Genomic DNA, 14,529 nt, shown 5'->3' with positions numbered 1-14,529 from the left:
ATCCTAAGTGTACAGTTCAATGCATTTTCCTCAAGTGTACACACCCATCTAAGTAGTGCCCAGATCAAGAAACAACATTACCAGCAAACCCCAAAGCTCTCATGTCCCTTTCTGGTCACTACCGCCACTTCTCAAAGTAACCAGTATCCTGACCTCTAACAGCATGGGGAAGACTGAGTTTTAAACAGTAAAGTAGAAAATAAGACAAAAAGTGCATGAAGTCCTAGTAGAAAGTACAGGGATTTATAGCTAGGCTCGCTTCAGCTCAATCCCAGCTGATCCCCGAGAAATGGAGACAATACTACCTACTAGACTGAATTGTTTATAAGGGTCTCTAGCGGGGTGCCTGCCCTTGTCCACTCAGCCTGTTCTTTCTTTTTATGAAACAAAGAGGCCTGGAAGATGGTTGGGCATTCTTGTTAGGGTTAAATGAGATAATTGATGATGAGGGCACTCTTAAAAGTTGAAATATGTTAGGCAAATATCCAGTGTCATGTGAAAGCATACAGTACTTTTGCTATGTGCGCTTAAAATTGTTAGATAATTTCCTGCCATCTTGTTTAAAGTAGCATGGCAGTTCTGGGACTCTGAATTACAACTCTTCCAACCTATTAACCTAGTCAGGACTTGAATGCTCTGTGTTTAGATTGGCGCCTACAGTCGGCTATCAAGAGAAAACTCCTTTTCTGAGGACGAGCAATTGCCAACATAAGCATGTAAAGGCATGTGTGAAGATTCATCCTTGACAGGAGCCATCAGAAGAGGCGGACTTTATGGAGAGGAGATGCCATCCATTAACCAAAGGCAGGTCCTTGGCCTTCAGTGGAGTGCTGGCGTCATGCTACATGCTGAGTAGAAACTGTTTCCACGTTGCAATGGCTACAACATAAATCATGAAAACACTGTTTTAAATAGACATAAAAATAAAAGCAGATATTCCATGCTTCAACTATATTTATCACACATGCCTGTGTGTGCACATTTCCACAACTCCCATCCCCAGGAGAGAATGTATAATCATGCATTAAATAAAACTACAGAGTGTAAAGGGAAAAAAATAACTAAAGGCAAGTACAGAGCTAACATTTCTGGAGTACCTAATATGTTCCAGAATTTATGGGTCATCTCATTTAATTCTCAGAACATCCCGATGAGGTACATATTATCTCCACTTTACTAAGAAGAAAATGAGGCTCAGAGAATCTAAGAAAGTGGTCCATGGTGACACAGCTGGCGATTGGCAGACCTGGAATAGGAATCCAAATCTGATTGATCCCAAGTCTGAGCACCTAGTAACTCATGGTATTTGTTCATCTATATCAATAGTAACCATTGCCGAAACCCTGATATTATTAGTATAGCTTATAAAAAAATAGTTTATGAGAAGTGTGTAGCCACCAAAATGACTATATCAAAAGCAGTCCATAATCTGTTGGATAACTTATTTTTAAAGGAAAACAGACATCCTAGAGGCAGTGGGAAAAGGATCAGAAAGGAGCCATACCCCATTTCTGAGCCTGAAAAGCTAGAAATGGTAAGCCTTAAAAAATGGAGCCTCATCAAAGGGTTTTAGTATTTCAAATGCTGGCTGTCATTATGTAGTATGGTTAAATATGGCTAGATACAGACACAAGGGGTGGACCTAAAACCAAGGAACTAAAGCAAAATGGAAAGTAGCTTTCTAAAAGGCAAAAAGATCTGAAAATGGACTGCCTTGAGAGGTAAAAAGATCCCCATCACTGGCAGATTCAACAGAAGTGAGAGGACACCTCATTATGGATAATGAGGTTAGGACTTGAATTGTCTCACATACTTTATAACAAATTATGTTAACTAAATCTCATAAACCTGATAACAACTGGACTTTGGGTAATCTTGTAAAGAGGTAGTTAGACAACTGGGTGCATTAGGGCTGGGGATGGGGTAGGGAGGGATGGCTAATGATGAGGGAAGAGGGAAGTTTTTATTCAAGGAGGGCCCTTAAAAATTATTGAATCAAGGAATTTCCTCTAGAGTGGCTGAAGCTGTCAAGTGTAACGATCAAAATAGGTTGGCACCATGATTCCCACCACTTTGAACTAGAGTAATAGCAGAAACCAGTTTTATGAAGAGAAAACATGAAGCACACTCATAGACTATGTCAAAAATAAACAACAGAGTCCTTATAGTACCATATTCTCTAGTCTGATACTCCTAATGCTGAGCAGAATCTGTCTTGTGTATCATGACACCCTAATATTCCAACAAATTACTCTTTGCTGAAGATATAGCTTCAATGATTTTTCTCTCACTTGTAACTTAAAGTCTTAGTACATAAGTAAAACAAGGAAAAATAAGTAAAATAAATTTTAGAAAAAGTATATTTGTACTTGAAACTTTGAAGCAGATTAGTAGCCCATTATCCCAACAAAAAATTGAAACCATCCCTCATTCCAAATCTGGGTTTTGGCACTCCTCTCAGGTGCTCCTATAGCAAGAAAATCAGCCCATTTGTGTATATTCACTAGATTATAAATTCCGCATGAACAAGAGTTGTATTTTTCTTGCTCACTGATGTAACCCAGCATCTGGCATGATGTCTTTTATAAATAAGTGTATGCTTAATTCTCTTTTCAACAACTGATCTTCTGTACCAGAAAGTAGCAGCACAAAATGAACACACTTGGTCTGCTATGCAGAAGACCTGGGTTCTAGTTCAAGCTCTGTATCAAAAATGAGTCTGTTTACTTACTGAAAAAATGGGAAAATACCCTTTATTCCAGCTTAACAGTTCATGAATGTACTATTTACTGAGAACCTAAGTTACTTCACATTTCCCAATTAAAATAAACATTAAAGACAATTATAGTACAATCTTTCTTATAAATAAGCAAGATGTATATGGGCTTTCATCTTTTATTCCTATGAAGGTTATTATTTTTTTTTTTTTTTATAAATCTGTGTTAGATATGATGCTTGAGATCCCCCTGAAGGACTCAGGTCTGCTTAGCTGCAGAGTGAGACTAGCTGATGGCCTCCAGTTGTTAGCTATAACTCGGGGGTAAAATATGTTCACAGCCTGGGGCAATTACCTTTGAAGCCGAAACCAGGAAAAGGGATAAATAAAGTGGGAGAAACCATTTATTGTTTACAAGCAGTTGTCCACTTCTGCTCACCCGTGTCTCTTACAATCTGATTGCAAAAAGGGGCCTGAACAAACCTCTCCAGTCCAGCTGTGCCCTCGCTTCCCACCCCCGTGTAATCACCTATTGATATGGAGATGAACTAAGGCCAGGAGAGAGATTCTGGAAATACTGCAATTTTACCCACATTAGCTATGTCAGGGTTCACCTCAGATTTCTAAGCAAGATCACATTAATCTCGAGGTGGCCCCAGGTCAAAGACCTGACAAGACAGAGGTACAGGGGCCTAGCCATTCCCCCCTCCCGCCCCACCCTTACTCCTCCTGACAGGCAGTCCTTGCTCTGCAGCTCGTCATTAGGCCAACAGCAACTTTGTAGGCTCTTCATCACAGAATGACAGCTTCCCCGGGCTGATTTTGTATGCTTCCTTTACCTCTGGCTGGAGTTAAGTCTCCATTAAATCATTCTACACTTCTAATTCCATTTTACCATCCACTTCCTGCAGAATTCTGTGGTAAAATCAAAGGCTAGTTTGTTTCCAGTCTATTATTTATTCTCTCATTTACTTAACCTCTGCTGGTGCCGCTTGGCAAGCTTTCAGGCCGTGACATTTTAGTGTCCCCAGAAGCGTTTTAGGTCTAGTACCAGGTACAATTTTTTTTTTCTTCACAAAAAACATTGCAACTTCATTCTTAAACGTATTTCATTGTATTTAGTAAAGATATGCTTATCTAAAAGATCAAAACCAACCCAAAAAATCCTAACAGCTGTTACCGAAAAACATACCAAACCTTAATAGCCCCATCTGGTGGTGCTTAATGGGAACTGTTCGCTACTCAGCTGGTTAGGCAAAGAGCTTTTGAAGCCTTAAGACCTTTGTTGTCTTCTATCCAGTTTAACTAAAGTTTTAAAACACCGCCAAATAATGAAAAATGTAACCAAGGTTAAGTTAAGCCTTTAGGATTGGTTGAGTGTATACAGGTCATGTTTTCCTTTTCAGAGCTCTGGAGTTTAGCAACCTCTTCTTATCGTCTCTCATCACTATAGAACAGACCATTAATTTTTCTTGATTTTCATTTGTAGCATTTATCAGTGTCTGACATCATATAAACATTTTTTTATCTTTTATCTGGATTCCCTACAAGAACACAAGCTCGATGAGGGTAGAGCCTTTCTCACCCTAATCTTCACTTGCTGCCTAGCATGTAATAGGTTCTCAAGTTTTTAATAAATTATTTTAAATTTAATGAATGGCTACATGGAGATCAACCTTGGAAAACAAAAAAAATTCACATGAGGACATGTGATCATCAGATTTAGAATTGAGCCACTAATTGGGGTGGCTCAATTACTGACTGCAATGGGGTGGGGGTGGGACTTGATATGGGCGAATGAAAACAGTGTTGCTTATGTGAGACCTTCATAAGATTGTTTATCAATGATACCTTAAAAACTGAGCTATTAGAGAAGTGAAGTTCACAGCTAGTCAGGGAGAACTGAAAGGCTTGTTAGAAGAAATTAAGGGAAGCCCATACTGGTCTAGAGGTATTTTTAGGTATGTTCAGAACTGTGTTAATTACTGAAAATGAATGCCTGAAGGGAACTTTTATCTATCACAATCACAGTTACAACAACTCCAACATAGATATGCAGCCCATGCTTGAATATTTACAGGGATATTGAGTTGCTACTTATAAGGCATCCTACCAATTACATTTTGGGACCACAGAATGCCAACAGTAGCTTATGTCACAGATGGGACTGAGTGATTATAGACCAAAAGGTTAATGCCACCAGTCAATTAAAAACCACAGAAAGTGTTAATTAGAAAAGTTATTTACTTCTGCTCCTTTCATACCTCTTACTGTTCAGCAAACAGTCTTACAAATCTGAAATAATGAACTGTCACCCACTGTTTAAAGACAAAGCACCACAGGGAGTGCTTATCAGCCATCCAGAGTTCACAGCTTACGGGATCTTACTTCCTGATTTAACATTTATTTCTTAAAGTCTGAAATGTCATCTCCAAAAAACATGAAGGGGGCTGTAAAAAATAATCACTTTATTCAATATTGTAGTTGTAAAAATGGAGGATATTTTCTCTAAGAGATGAAAAACTAAGAAGAAATGCCACTTAGCATTGTTTGTACAGGCCAGCAGGAAAAAATACTGTGGTAAGTTTGTCTCTGATACCAAGAAGACATTCTAGTTCAAGCTTTAATATGCTTCCTGTATTGTCACTATATGCTTCTTTTCTGCAGCTTTTCGTCCTTTTCCATATCAGAGCATTGGTGGAGCCTTTAAAACTTCATTAACAGGAGCAAATCCAGTATCTACTCATTTCTTCTCAAAAGGCACTCTAACCCATCAGATAGCCCCTGTAGAAATAAAATTTATAAACACAAAAAGTAAAAAGGAAACAATATTCCAAAGTGCACAAATTTTATGATGAATAAAATGACAATCTGAAAATATAATTACTCCTTATGGTTTTTATTTCACATCTTACCCTCCCAATACATACATACATTACCAGGCCTCAGTTTTATTATCCTTCTCCTGCAAAGGGTAAATTTACAAACCAGTATGTTAATAGAAAATGAGGGAAAAAAGTAAAGAAAATATTATGTAGACGTTAAAGAGTTAGATTCAATTTCCTTTGGACTCTCACAACTGCAACAAAATTCATAAGCCTTTTTATAGAAAGAAGCTGGTTTGGATTTTCTAAATTAACCTAATATTACCAAAGGAGAAGGTGGGAGGATCAGGAGCTATTCAAGCCCAGGAGGTGAGCCCTTGAGCCCTCAAGAAACATTGTGCAGAGCATCTGCCCTGCACCTCTATAAAGGAATGTCTGGACAGCAGGCAAGGGGGTTAACTATGGCTGTTAAGCAGGTCAAAATTCATGTGGATCAAATAGGCGATCCTTTCACTAAATGTACAAGGTAATCCCTGAAATCCCCTTTAAAGCATTGTTTGGTTTTTGGGGTTCCAATCTTCTTCTTTTGCAATAAATCCTTGCAACTATTATTAATTAAGGATCTGCAGGATCAGGAGAAAAACAGGAAAGTTGTGTAAAACTATCCATGGTAAGAAAGAGTTTAATATACCCTGTCCCCACTGATGCCTTCAGAACTTCTCTCCTTTGACCCTGCCACTAACACTAAGCTGGGAAAACATCATTCAGTTTCCTCATCTGTAAAAGAAGCTGTCTTAGGAGAATCTATAATAGAGTAACTGCTACTCATGGTAATAAGCTCTTAACAAATGTTAGCTGCTACTATTAGTTCAGTCTCAAGTCTTTAAGGTCGGGAATAAAAAACTACTTCACTGGGTTGAGATCTACCACCGTGCCTGGAACACAGCAGACACTCAAACATGTGGTTTCCTCCCTTCCAGCTTCTGGACTCACTTGACTCCTACAGGGCTCACATCTACGTGCAGCCAATGCAATCTCCCTAGAACTTATCTGCACTTTTCCTTCTGCTGTACCAGCCGGGCCAATCCAAACTGAGTACACAGACAACTTTCACCTCTTACAACAACCTTTACAACAACTCTGACACAACCCCATAAATACTTCTCAACCTTCTCCCAAAAACTGAATAAAAAAATAAAAAGGCTCTTAAGAGATACACTGACTTTGAAGACTTCCACATACATTTGCTATTACAATGCCTGATATTTGACAAAAAGCATAAAACATAAGCTTCACAAGAAAAAAAAAGTTCAAGATTTTAAGGAAGTACCTACTAATATTTGCTCTAGTGGAAGTTACTCAGCAGTCAGTTTACACTACAAAACAAAAATTGCAATATTGTTGCTTCCATTTCTTTTCTAAAACTGTCCATCATTGCTCCCCATTCTACCCTCAAGATACTAGGCATCAGAAGCTGTTGTTGAGAAATCATATCAAAGAAGGAGCCATAAATTCCTTCCTCCTAAAAACTGAAATTCTAGATTTAGTTGTATGACAAATTACAGAAAGAAGCAATTTTCTCTTTAGACTGTTGTTCTGCTTTGATTACATCTAAACATAATCTGCATCTCAATTTCAGAGTGTACCCTGTTTCCTATTGTTGATTAGGTCAACAATCTTGATACTGCCCTACAGAATGCGGACAGGAAGACAACTGTTTACATATATAGTTGCAAAAGATGGAGGTAACCCAGAGAATTAATACTTTCCAAAGTGTTTTTGTAAGGAGTAGACAGCCCTATTATTCTACAAGTCAAATGTCAGAGGTAAAAGAAAAGCACACATCCTAAGGAGAGGGCCTAACATCATAGAACAGAAAGCATAGGTAGAATGAAAACAAATCTGGTCACATGGGCAAAACCAGCTCACTTTCATTCTGCTATATTCATCCACAAGTTCCTCTGTTTTGGTTGTTAATTTTTAATAGACTCTCTCTCCTCTCTGGGAGCCTTCTCTTTTCTTGATTTATTATGGAAAACTCCATCCTCTTCCATATCAGCAGACCATTTCCAACAAGGGCAGAAAAAAGAGGAACAAGAAGAGGAGGCTGGAGTACCTAGGTCTTAATACATTTTAACTAATGGCCAAAATTGTTTTCCCTGGGAAAAAATAAGAGGCTCCCATCAGCAGGGAGCTTTACAGTCACACAGATATTTAGCTGAGGAAGAACACTGTGCTCACTTTTCCCAACCAGCAAGGGTTAAGATGGGAACATGACTGCAGGATAAGTACTTCTGACTTTCTGGGAGTCTGCCCATTCTATCCTGATGAGTTACAGACAATGGACAAGTGAAGCCACAGAACAAGTGAATCTGTGAAATTCTAACACATTCCTGTGTTACTTTTTTGTCTCTTATAATGAAATAAGGAAAATAAGTTCTAAGAAATCAGTATAGGAGACCTTGATGTTGAACATATTCCCTAAAAGATGAATTTACTAAGAGCTAATCTTTGTATGATATGCTTGCTCAAAGTTCATCTAATTACTAACGTCCCCACAGGTGAAGTCAGAATATAGAGAAATGTGATCAGACTTGTCTACATTTCAAATGAATGACCTCAAATGGAATTATAAAAGCTGCCATAAAACCAATTTATTTTTGTTCTAAAGATAAGGTAAACTTTTTCAATCAAAATGATCATATCTATCTATCTACCTGAAATCCTTTTTCCATGTTTTTGAGGAGGCAATAATTCTCCTTTCCTGTCCAAGCCTTAATAGGTTTTTCTCATACCAATATTCAAAGAACAGCAGCAATTAATGGCTTCAAAATATTCCCTACTATGACCATTACTACTGGAATCCTGTATGTTACAGATTAACCAAAAGGCACTTTAGAGAAACAGCATCTCCAGTCAGTGAGGCTACATCAAAATAGCTGACATTTTCTCATAAATATGCATGGAAATAGGAACAGTTGGGAAGAACTAGTGGTCTCCATTTTGCGACTAACTATAGCAATAACTCTGAGCAAGTCACAAGTTTCTTTGGTTCTTTAAATTTTCACCTACCTGTTTAAATGGTAAAATTAAATATTCTATGATTTTAAGTGATCCAAGTAATTATTTTACCATTTGCAACAGAAGTTAAGTTGCTAATTTCAAAAAGTACTTAATAACTTACGGCAGTTTCATTCTCATGAATACTCTAGCCATGAAAAAACTCAACAGGACACAGACGAATCCAATGAATAGAAGAAGAAATCTATTGAGTTTTGGGATGTTTGGTGCATTGGATCGGTCTAGGATTATGAAACCTAAACCTCCCATCGTAAACAGGAAGCTGGATGCAAGTCCTTCCATAATATATTGCCCATTTACTCTGAAAAAGAAAGACCAATGGGAAACAATAAATGAAAATGCCTAGAAAAATAAAAAGCTTTTTCCTTAGATTGAAATTCCTATTTCTCCTAAAACATTTTTGTGCTAATTTTTCATTCTTACCCTTACAACTATTTTACTACATTTTTGGATATTCATTTCAACAAATATTTACTAAGAGCCTATTATGTATCAAGCACTATTTTAGTTTCTGGGGCTACAAGAATGAATAAAGCGGACAAAAATCTCTGTCTTCATGGAGCTTACATTCAAAAAAAAGTTTTAAATCTCAACTAATACAACTATCTATGTAAAATCAATATTCTTATTTACTAGCTTAAAAAACCAATTATTTGTATATATATGTACTCTCTTTACCCAAAATTTTATCTTTTAAAAGTTATGCTATTTAAGCTTCTATCAATTTCAAATTAATTTTGAATTGGTTAAAAATATTTCTTAAAGCTTTATAATAATTAATAAACCTCTTGTTTCAAAGGAAAAATTTTAAAGCAAGCATTCTTAACTAAGGCTCATGATCCCCACTAGGACCTCTAGCAATCTATAAACCCTTCTAAGTTTATGCATATTTTTATATATATGTGTGTCTGATTTTTCTACAGGTACAGAGCTTTCAGAATTCTCAGTTTATGGACCCCAAAAAGCACATTTCTCTGTTACAGGGATGATTTATACATAGGCATATATAAAGAGGGTACATATGCTTTGTTAACTAATTGCTTTAATTTAAAATGCAATACATACACCAGGTTCAGAAATCAAACTACACAAATGACGACACTATGAAAGGTCTCCCTACTGTCAAGACCTTCTGTCATCTAGAGTCCCTCTGCAGAGAATCACAGTAATCTTTCAGGGAATACTCTATGCATGGGATACCATTAACATAAGCATAAATACAAATATATAGGTATGTTTAGATAGTTATCAAGTGGATTTTAGAAAGCAATATGATGAGCATTGCTCCAAACCACACTGGAATGATGTTTCCTTGTTGAAAAGTCACAAGTCTCAAAAAATATTTTTCTTATTTAATAGTATAGTCCAGAGATCCACAAATATAAATGGCCAGAGAGATATATCCTAGGCTTACAGGCCATATGGTTTGTGTCACACCACTGCAGCTTGAAAGCAGCAACAGGTAGTGTATAAGTAAATGGACATGCCTCGTTCCAATAAAACTTTGCTTATGAAAAACAAGTACCAGTGGCTTGGTGATTCCCAGAAGAGTCTATAAGTGTATTTTAAACTGATATCTTCCTTTAAATAAGTGATATTATGAAATATTTTTTCTAATAATAAATGAATAATATACTTCTACTCTTGTTCTTATCTACTTCCTGACATCTTCAAATTTAGCATTTTAAAAAGCTATTGTCTATAAAACCCACAGGATTCACTGTATTTTTAAATAAGAGGTATGCCCTGGCAACCTTCTTTCCCAACATCAAATCATTCAAAAAGGTATCTTTTACCTGTAGGCCAAGAAAGCTACTGGTCTCTGATGCCCATGTTCATCAGTCATAGAGCCAACACTTGGAGGTTCAACAATAACATCATAAATTATTCCTATATGAAAGACAAAAGTATAGATTAGATTGGACTCCTAATTTTAAAAATAGGACTAGAGTTTACATCCACCTCTATATATAAAGGTTCATTTATATTTAAATAGCACTGCTTTGATGCATTATTATAATCAAATCAGGCCCAGCTAATCTCCTGAACTTCAGATAAACCATTCAGAAATCCAACTCAACATTTTAGAATGATTCATAAAACAGTATTATTTCTAAAAGAGGTATTTCATAAAAGAAATATTCAATCAGTAACCATTTCCAATACTCAAGAATGATTCCACAATAAAAGATATAACATTAAAGGCTGTATTTTAGTTCAAGACAATGTTCCACAAATGCTTGGGTTTGTTTCTATGAACTGAGAGGTAGCTAGAGAAGTTTTCTTGCTTACATGCAAAACAAGGAAACATTAAATCACACCAATAGGCAGACTGGCAATACTAGAAATTACCATTAATGTTATTTAATGTCTATCATTTTGCCATCATGTCATTGTGATTAATGTTAATGGTCCATCAACACTAATCTCCCACTGTCAACAATTCTTTATCTTCTCCACTCTTCTCCAACATCCACATTTCCAGCTTTTCTTAAGCACAGCAAGACTGTGTTCCCCTCCCCCTCCCACGAAGGAGTTCTCTAATCTCCCTCCCACCCCCAAATCTATAAACCAGTACCTGCAGCCATCCTCTCTTCCTTCCCTCCAGCTCCAAGAGAGGAAGGGTCTCTCCTCCTATAAATGTGGGATCCCTTGTGTAATTTTCAGGACTTGCCTTCTCAGACTTTGTTCGTTTGGATAGTTCTTTTCCCTCCAGGAGAGAATTTTTAAGCTCTCCTTCCTTACATCAACCTTCCCATGACTCCAGACCTCCTAACATCTTATTTCTATGCCTCCTTTTAGAAAAGGAGTCAGAATTCCTCTGGAAAAAAATTTGGCAAATTTGCTTTCTCCCTTTTCTCACATACCCTTCATTCAACTCATTCCCATCTAGCTTTGGCCACTACTACTATTACTTTCACTAAGGTCACCAATGACCTTTGTGTTGTCAAATTCAATGGACTCTTCAGTTCTCATCTAAGGAGGCTTCCCAGCAGTCCAGTTTAGTAATTCCTTTTCCTGGGGGAAAAAAATGGCTTCTGTGATACTCCTGTCCACGTTTTCTTGCTGTCTAGCTGAGCCTCCTCTTCTATAAACCCACTAAATATTGGGAGTTCCTTAGGGCTTGATCGACTGTCCTCTTCTTTTTCTATGTTCTCTCCTGAATTGAACTCACTCCTTCCCAGGGCTTTCAGTTCTATGTCTAATGACTCTCAATGTGCCAACACCTGTCAAATTATGTAACCACTGTTAGAATTTGATGTAAGTTTAAGAACGGGGACTTTGTCTATGGTCTTCAATATCCAGCTTATGGGAGGAGTTCAGAAGACATTTGTTACTGATCAACATAAGACTCATATCTGCAAATGTGACATATCCAACTAAGTGGAGCTGCTTAAGTTCCGATTATATATCCCAGTGACCTTGGGTTCACCATTTCCCAACAAAAACCTTCACTTCTTCTATCCATTTACTCAAAATGCTGGTACCAGACACCAGTAGATTCTGTCACACTTCATTCTCCTCCTGCACCCAATCAAGCCATCAAGACCTACTGAATCTACTTCCAAATATCATTCATTGCTTTTTCCTCCATTTCTGCTGCATCAACCTAGTCTAGCCAAAGATACAACAATAATACCCACCTAATTGGTCTCCCAGTCCCATACTTGTCCACTTTTCACTCTGCCTAGTATATCTTTCCCCTCAATCCTTTGAATTCTTGGCTAACATGTCATTTCCTCACACACTCCAATATAAATGATGTTCCTAATTCGCATTATTTTCTTATAACCTCTATGTTCTTTTCCTTCAATGCATTTGTGTCAATTCATAATGGAAAAAATATGTGATATTTAACACATCTTAACCATGACATAAGCTTCAGGAGGACAGGGTCCTTACCTGTTTCATTCACTGTTGGCCTCACTAAGTTTCATTCACTACCTAGTGCCTGGAACTTAACAGAGACTCAAAACATTTGCTGACTATTTCTCAGCAATATTTTTTATATGTAAAGGTACACTCATAATTTTTAGAAAAGACTCCTTCCTAGTGGCAAAACTGATTCCATGTATGAGATACCTCATGGCCTTTCCCATTAAAAGATGTCCTTTTCACTTTCCCCCAAGGGTTGTTGCAGAGTTACCTCCCCACTACAACAATCAACAGGGGAAAAGTGGGCAGAATGAAATCTGAGGCTTCTAGCAAAGGCTCTGGCTCCAAGAAGTAAGAGTTACAGGAAAGAGACTAGCAGATGAAAGCAGGTGAAGACTATTATAAAACAAAATTAAACAAACAAACAAAAAAACCACATGCATTTTAAAATTTCATCTATTCAATACAGTACCTATTAATGTGCTGAGCAATGCTAGGATAATATCCTTCCAACATATAGGATACTTGAGATGTAACTTATTTAAATTATTTTAAGTTAACTGTCACTATTCTAGACTGGGGTGGAAGGTAAAATCAAAGGCACATTTTAGAACTAAGCCTTCATAGTTTCAGATTCTTCCCTCTTCAGTATCACCTATTCTTACAAAACATCTGTGAAAATTAAGATGTCTATATGACTATTTCCTTAAAAGCAGAACCATTTTTGCTGTTCCTAATCTGTGAAGCTTTAATTTCATAATTTTCAAATTAAGTACCCCTTCCCAAAATCTGAAAGTAGTGTACCAAGGTCTAAGTCATGGAACTGTGGCTTGAAAGGGTGGTGTCTCTGAAAAACCTAGAGCTGGATTGCCAACTCACCACTATACCAAGCAACGCCCCTTTTGCAATTTTCTATTTGAAAAGTACAGCATAAGATGATAATTCGTAAGTGTTTAATATTAATGCTATTTTCCTACCCTTTTAAAAGTTCTCAACTTCTCCCTGAAACACAATACCTTCTGCAAATCTATCTTCAATCTCAAATATGTATCAGAACTGTGGTTTCGGAAAATTCCATTCGTATTTATTGCTAATCGGGACGAAAATCAACACTGGACCCTTAGGTTTGAGCTAACTTAAGAATAAGAAGAAGTGTAAGTCCCACACCTCTTAACCAACCATGTTAAGTAGAACGGGCCTGACTAAACTTTTCCAGGATCTTTGTCAAATAACTATGGGAAGCAATTAAAAAGAGCAACAATCTGGGCTTGAAAAACATATTCGACTCGGATCCCTAGACTAAGAGGCTAGAAGAGAAAAGGGCAACGGGAATGAGAACACAAGTCCTCTCCAGATACAGGACAGGGCGTGAGGGCAAATAAACTTTTGGGCCGTTAATACTTTGGACCGCAGAACTCTTCTCCACCCTCGAGAAAGTCGGAGAGCAGAGCGATGCTTTCCCTGGGACTGAGAGTCGGCGGAACGGGCGCGCCGCGGCGAGGGCCGGCTCTCCGTGCCCCAGCGCCTCTCGGGCCCCAACCAGCCCGTTACCTCCGGTGATGAGGAAGTAAGACACCACCACCAGAGCGTACACCGTCATGGCCGACGGCATGTGCACCCAGGGCGGCTTCTTCAGCTTCAGGTTGGGGCATTCGAGCACTAAGAACGGAACTCGGTACAAAGTCTCCATGTTGGTAGCCGCAGACGGCTCCGGGGCTCTAGCCCCACGCGCCACCGGAAATAGGCCCGCCCTCGCTTTCGCCGGCGCCTGCGCGGGGAAGGGACCGGCAGGTCCTCAACGCTCAGAAGAGTTTTACACCTATTGAAGAAAAGAAGAAACTATAGAGAACGGATAAATGACATGATTTAAAACTATGTATTATTAAATATTGTTAAGCATAAACTTAAATAAGAAGTTCTATTATTGCCACTGAATAAACTTGTGATTTATATACCTTCAATGACCTGCAGGGCTTAGACGTGGCCCAGCCTAAGCTGCAAAAGGAACCAGTGTCCTTTCACCTGAGCCCC

At 37.9% G+C, this 14,529-nt stretch overlaps 1 protein-coding gene across 1 annotated transcript; it reads right to left on the bottom strand.

Annotated features, from left to right (window-relative positions):
* Positions 1 to 4,942: 4,942 nt before the first annotated feature.
* Positions 4,943 to 14,252, bottom strand: OSTC (oligosaccharyltransferase complex non-catalytic subunit). Its single transcript, XM_036920924.2, has 4 exons — positions 14,050 to 14,252; positions 10,419 to 10,512; positions 8,726 to 8,923; positions 4,943 to 5,500 (listed from the first exon to the last, which is right to left on the bottom strand). The coding sequence occupies exons 1-4, from the start codon at positions 14,186 to 14,188 to the stop codon at positions 5,482 to 5,484; spliced, it is 450 nt and encodes a 149-aa protein (XP_036776819.1). The 5' UTR covers positions 14,189 to 14,252; the 3' UTR covers positions 4,943 to 5,481.
* Between the last annotated feature and the right edge of the window lie 277 nt (positions 14,253 to 14,529).

Source organism: Manis pentadactyla, chromosome 5 (genome assembly GCF_030020395.1).
Source record: "Manis pentadactyla isolate mManPen7 chromosome 5, mManPen7.hap1, whole genome shotgun sequence".
Taxonomy (NCBI): Eukaryota; Metazoa; Chordata; class Mammalia; order Pholidota; family Manidae; genus Manis; species Manis pentadactyla.
This window is presented reverse-complemented; position numbering and strand designations above follow the sequence as displayed.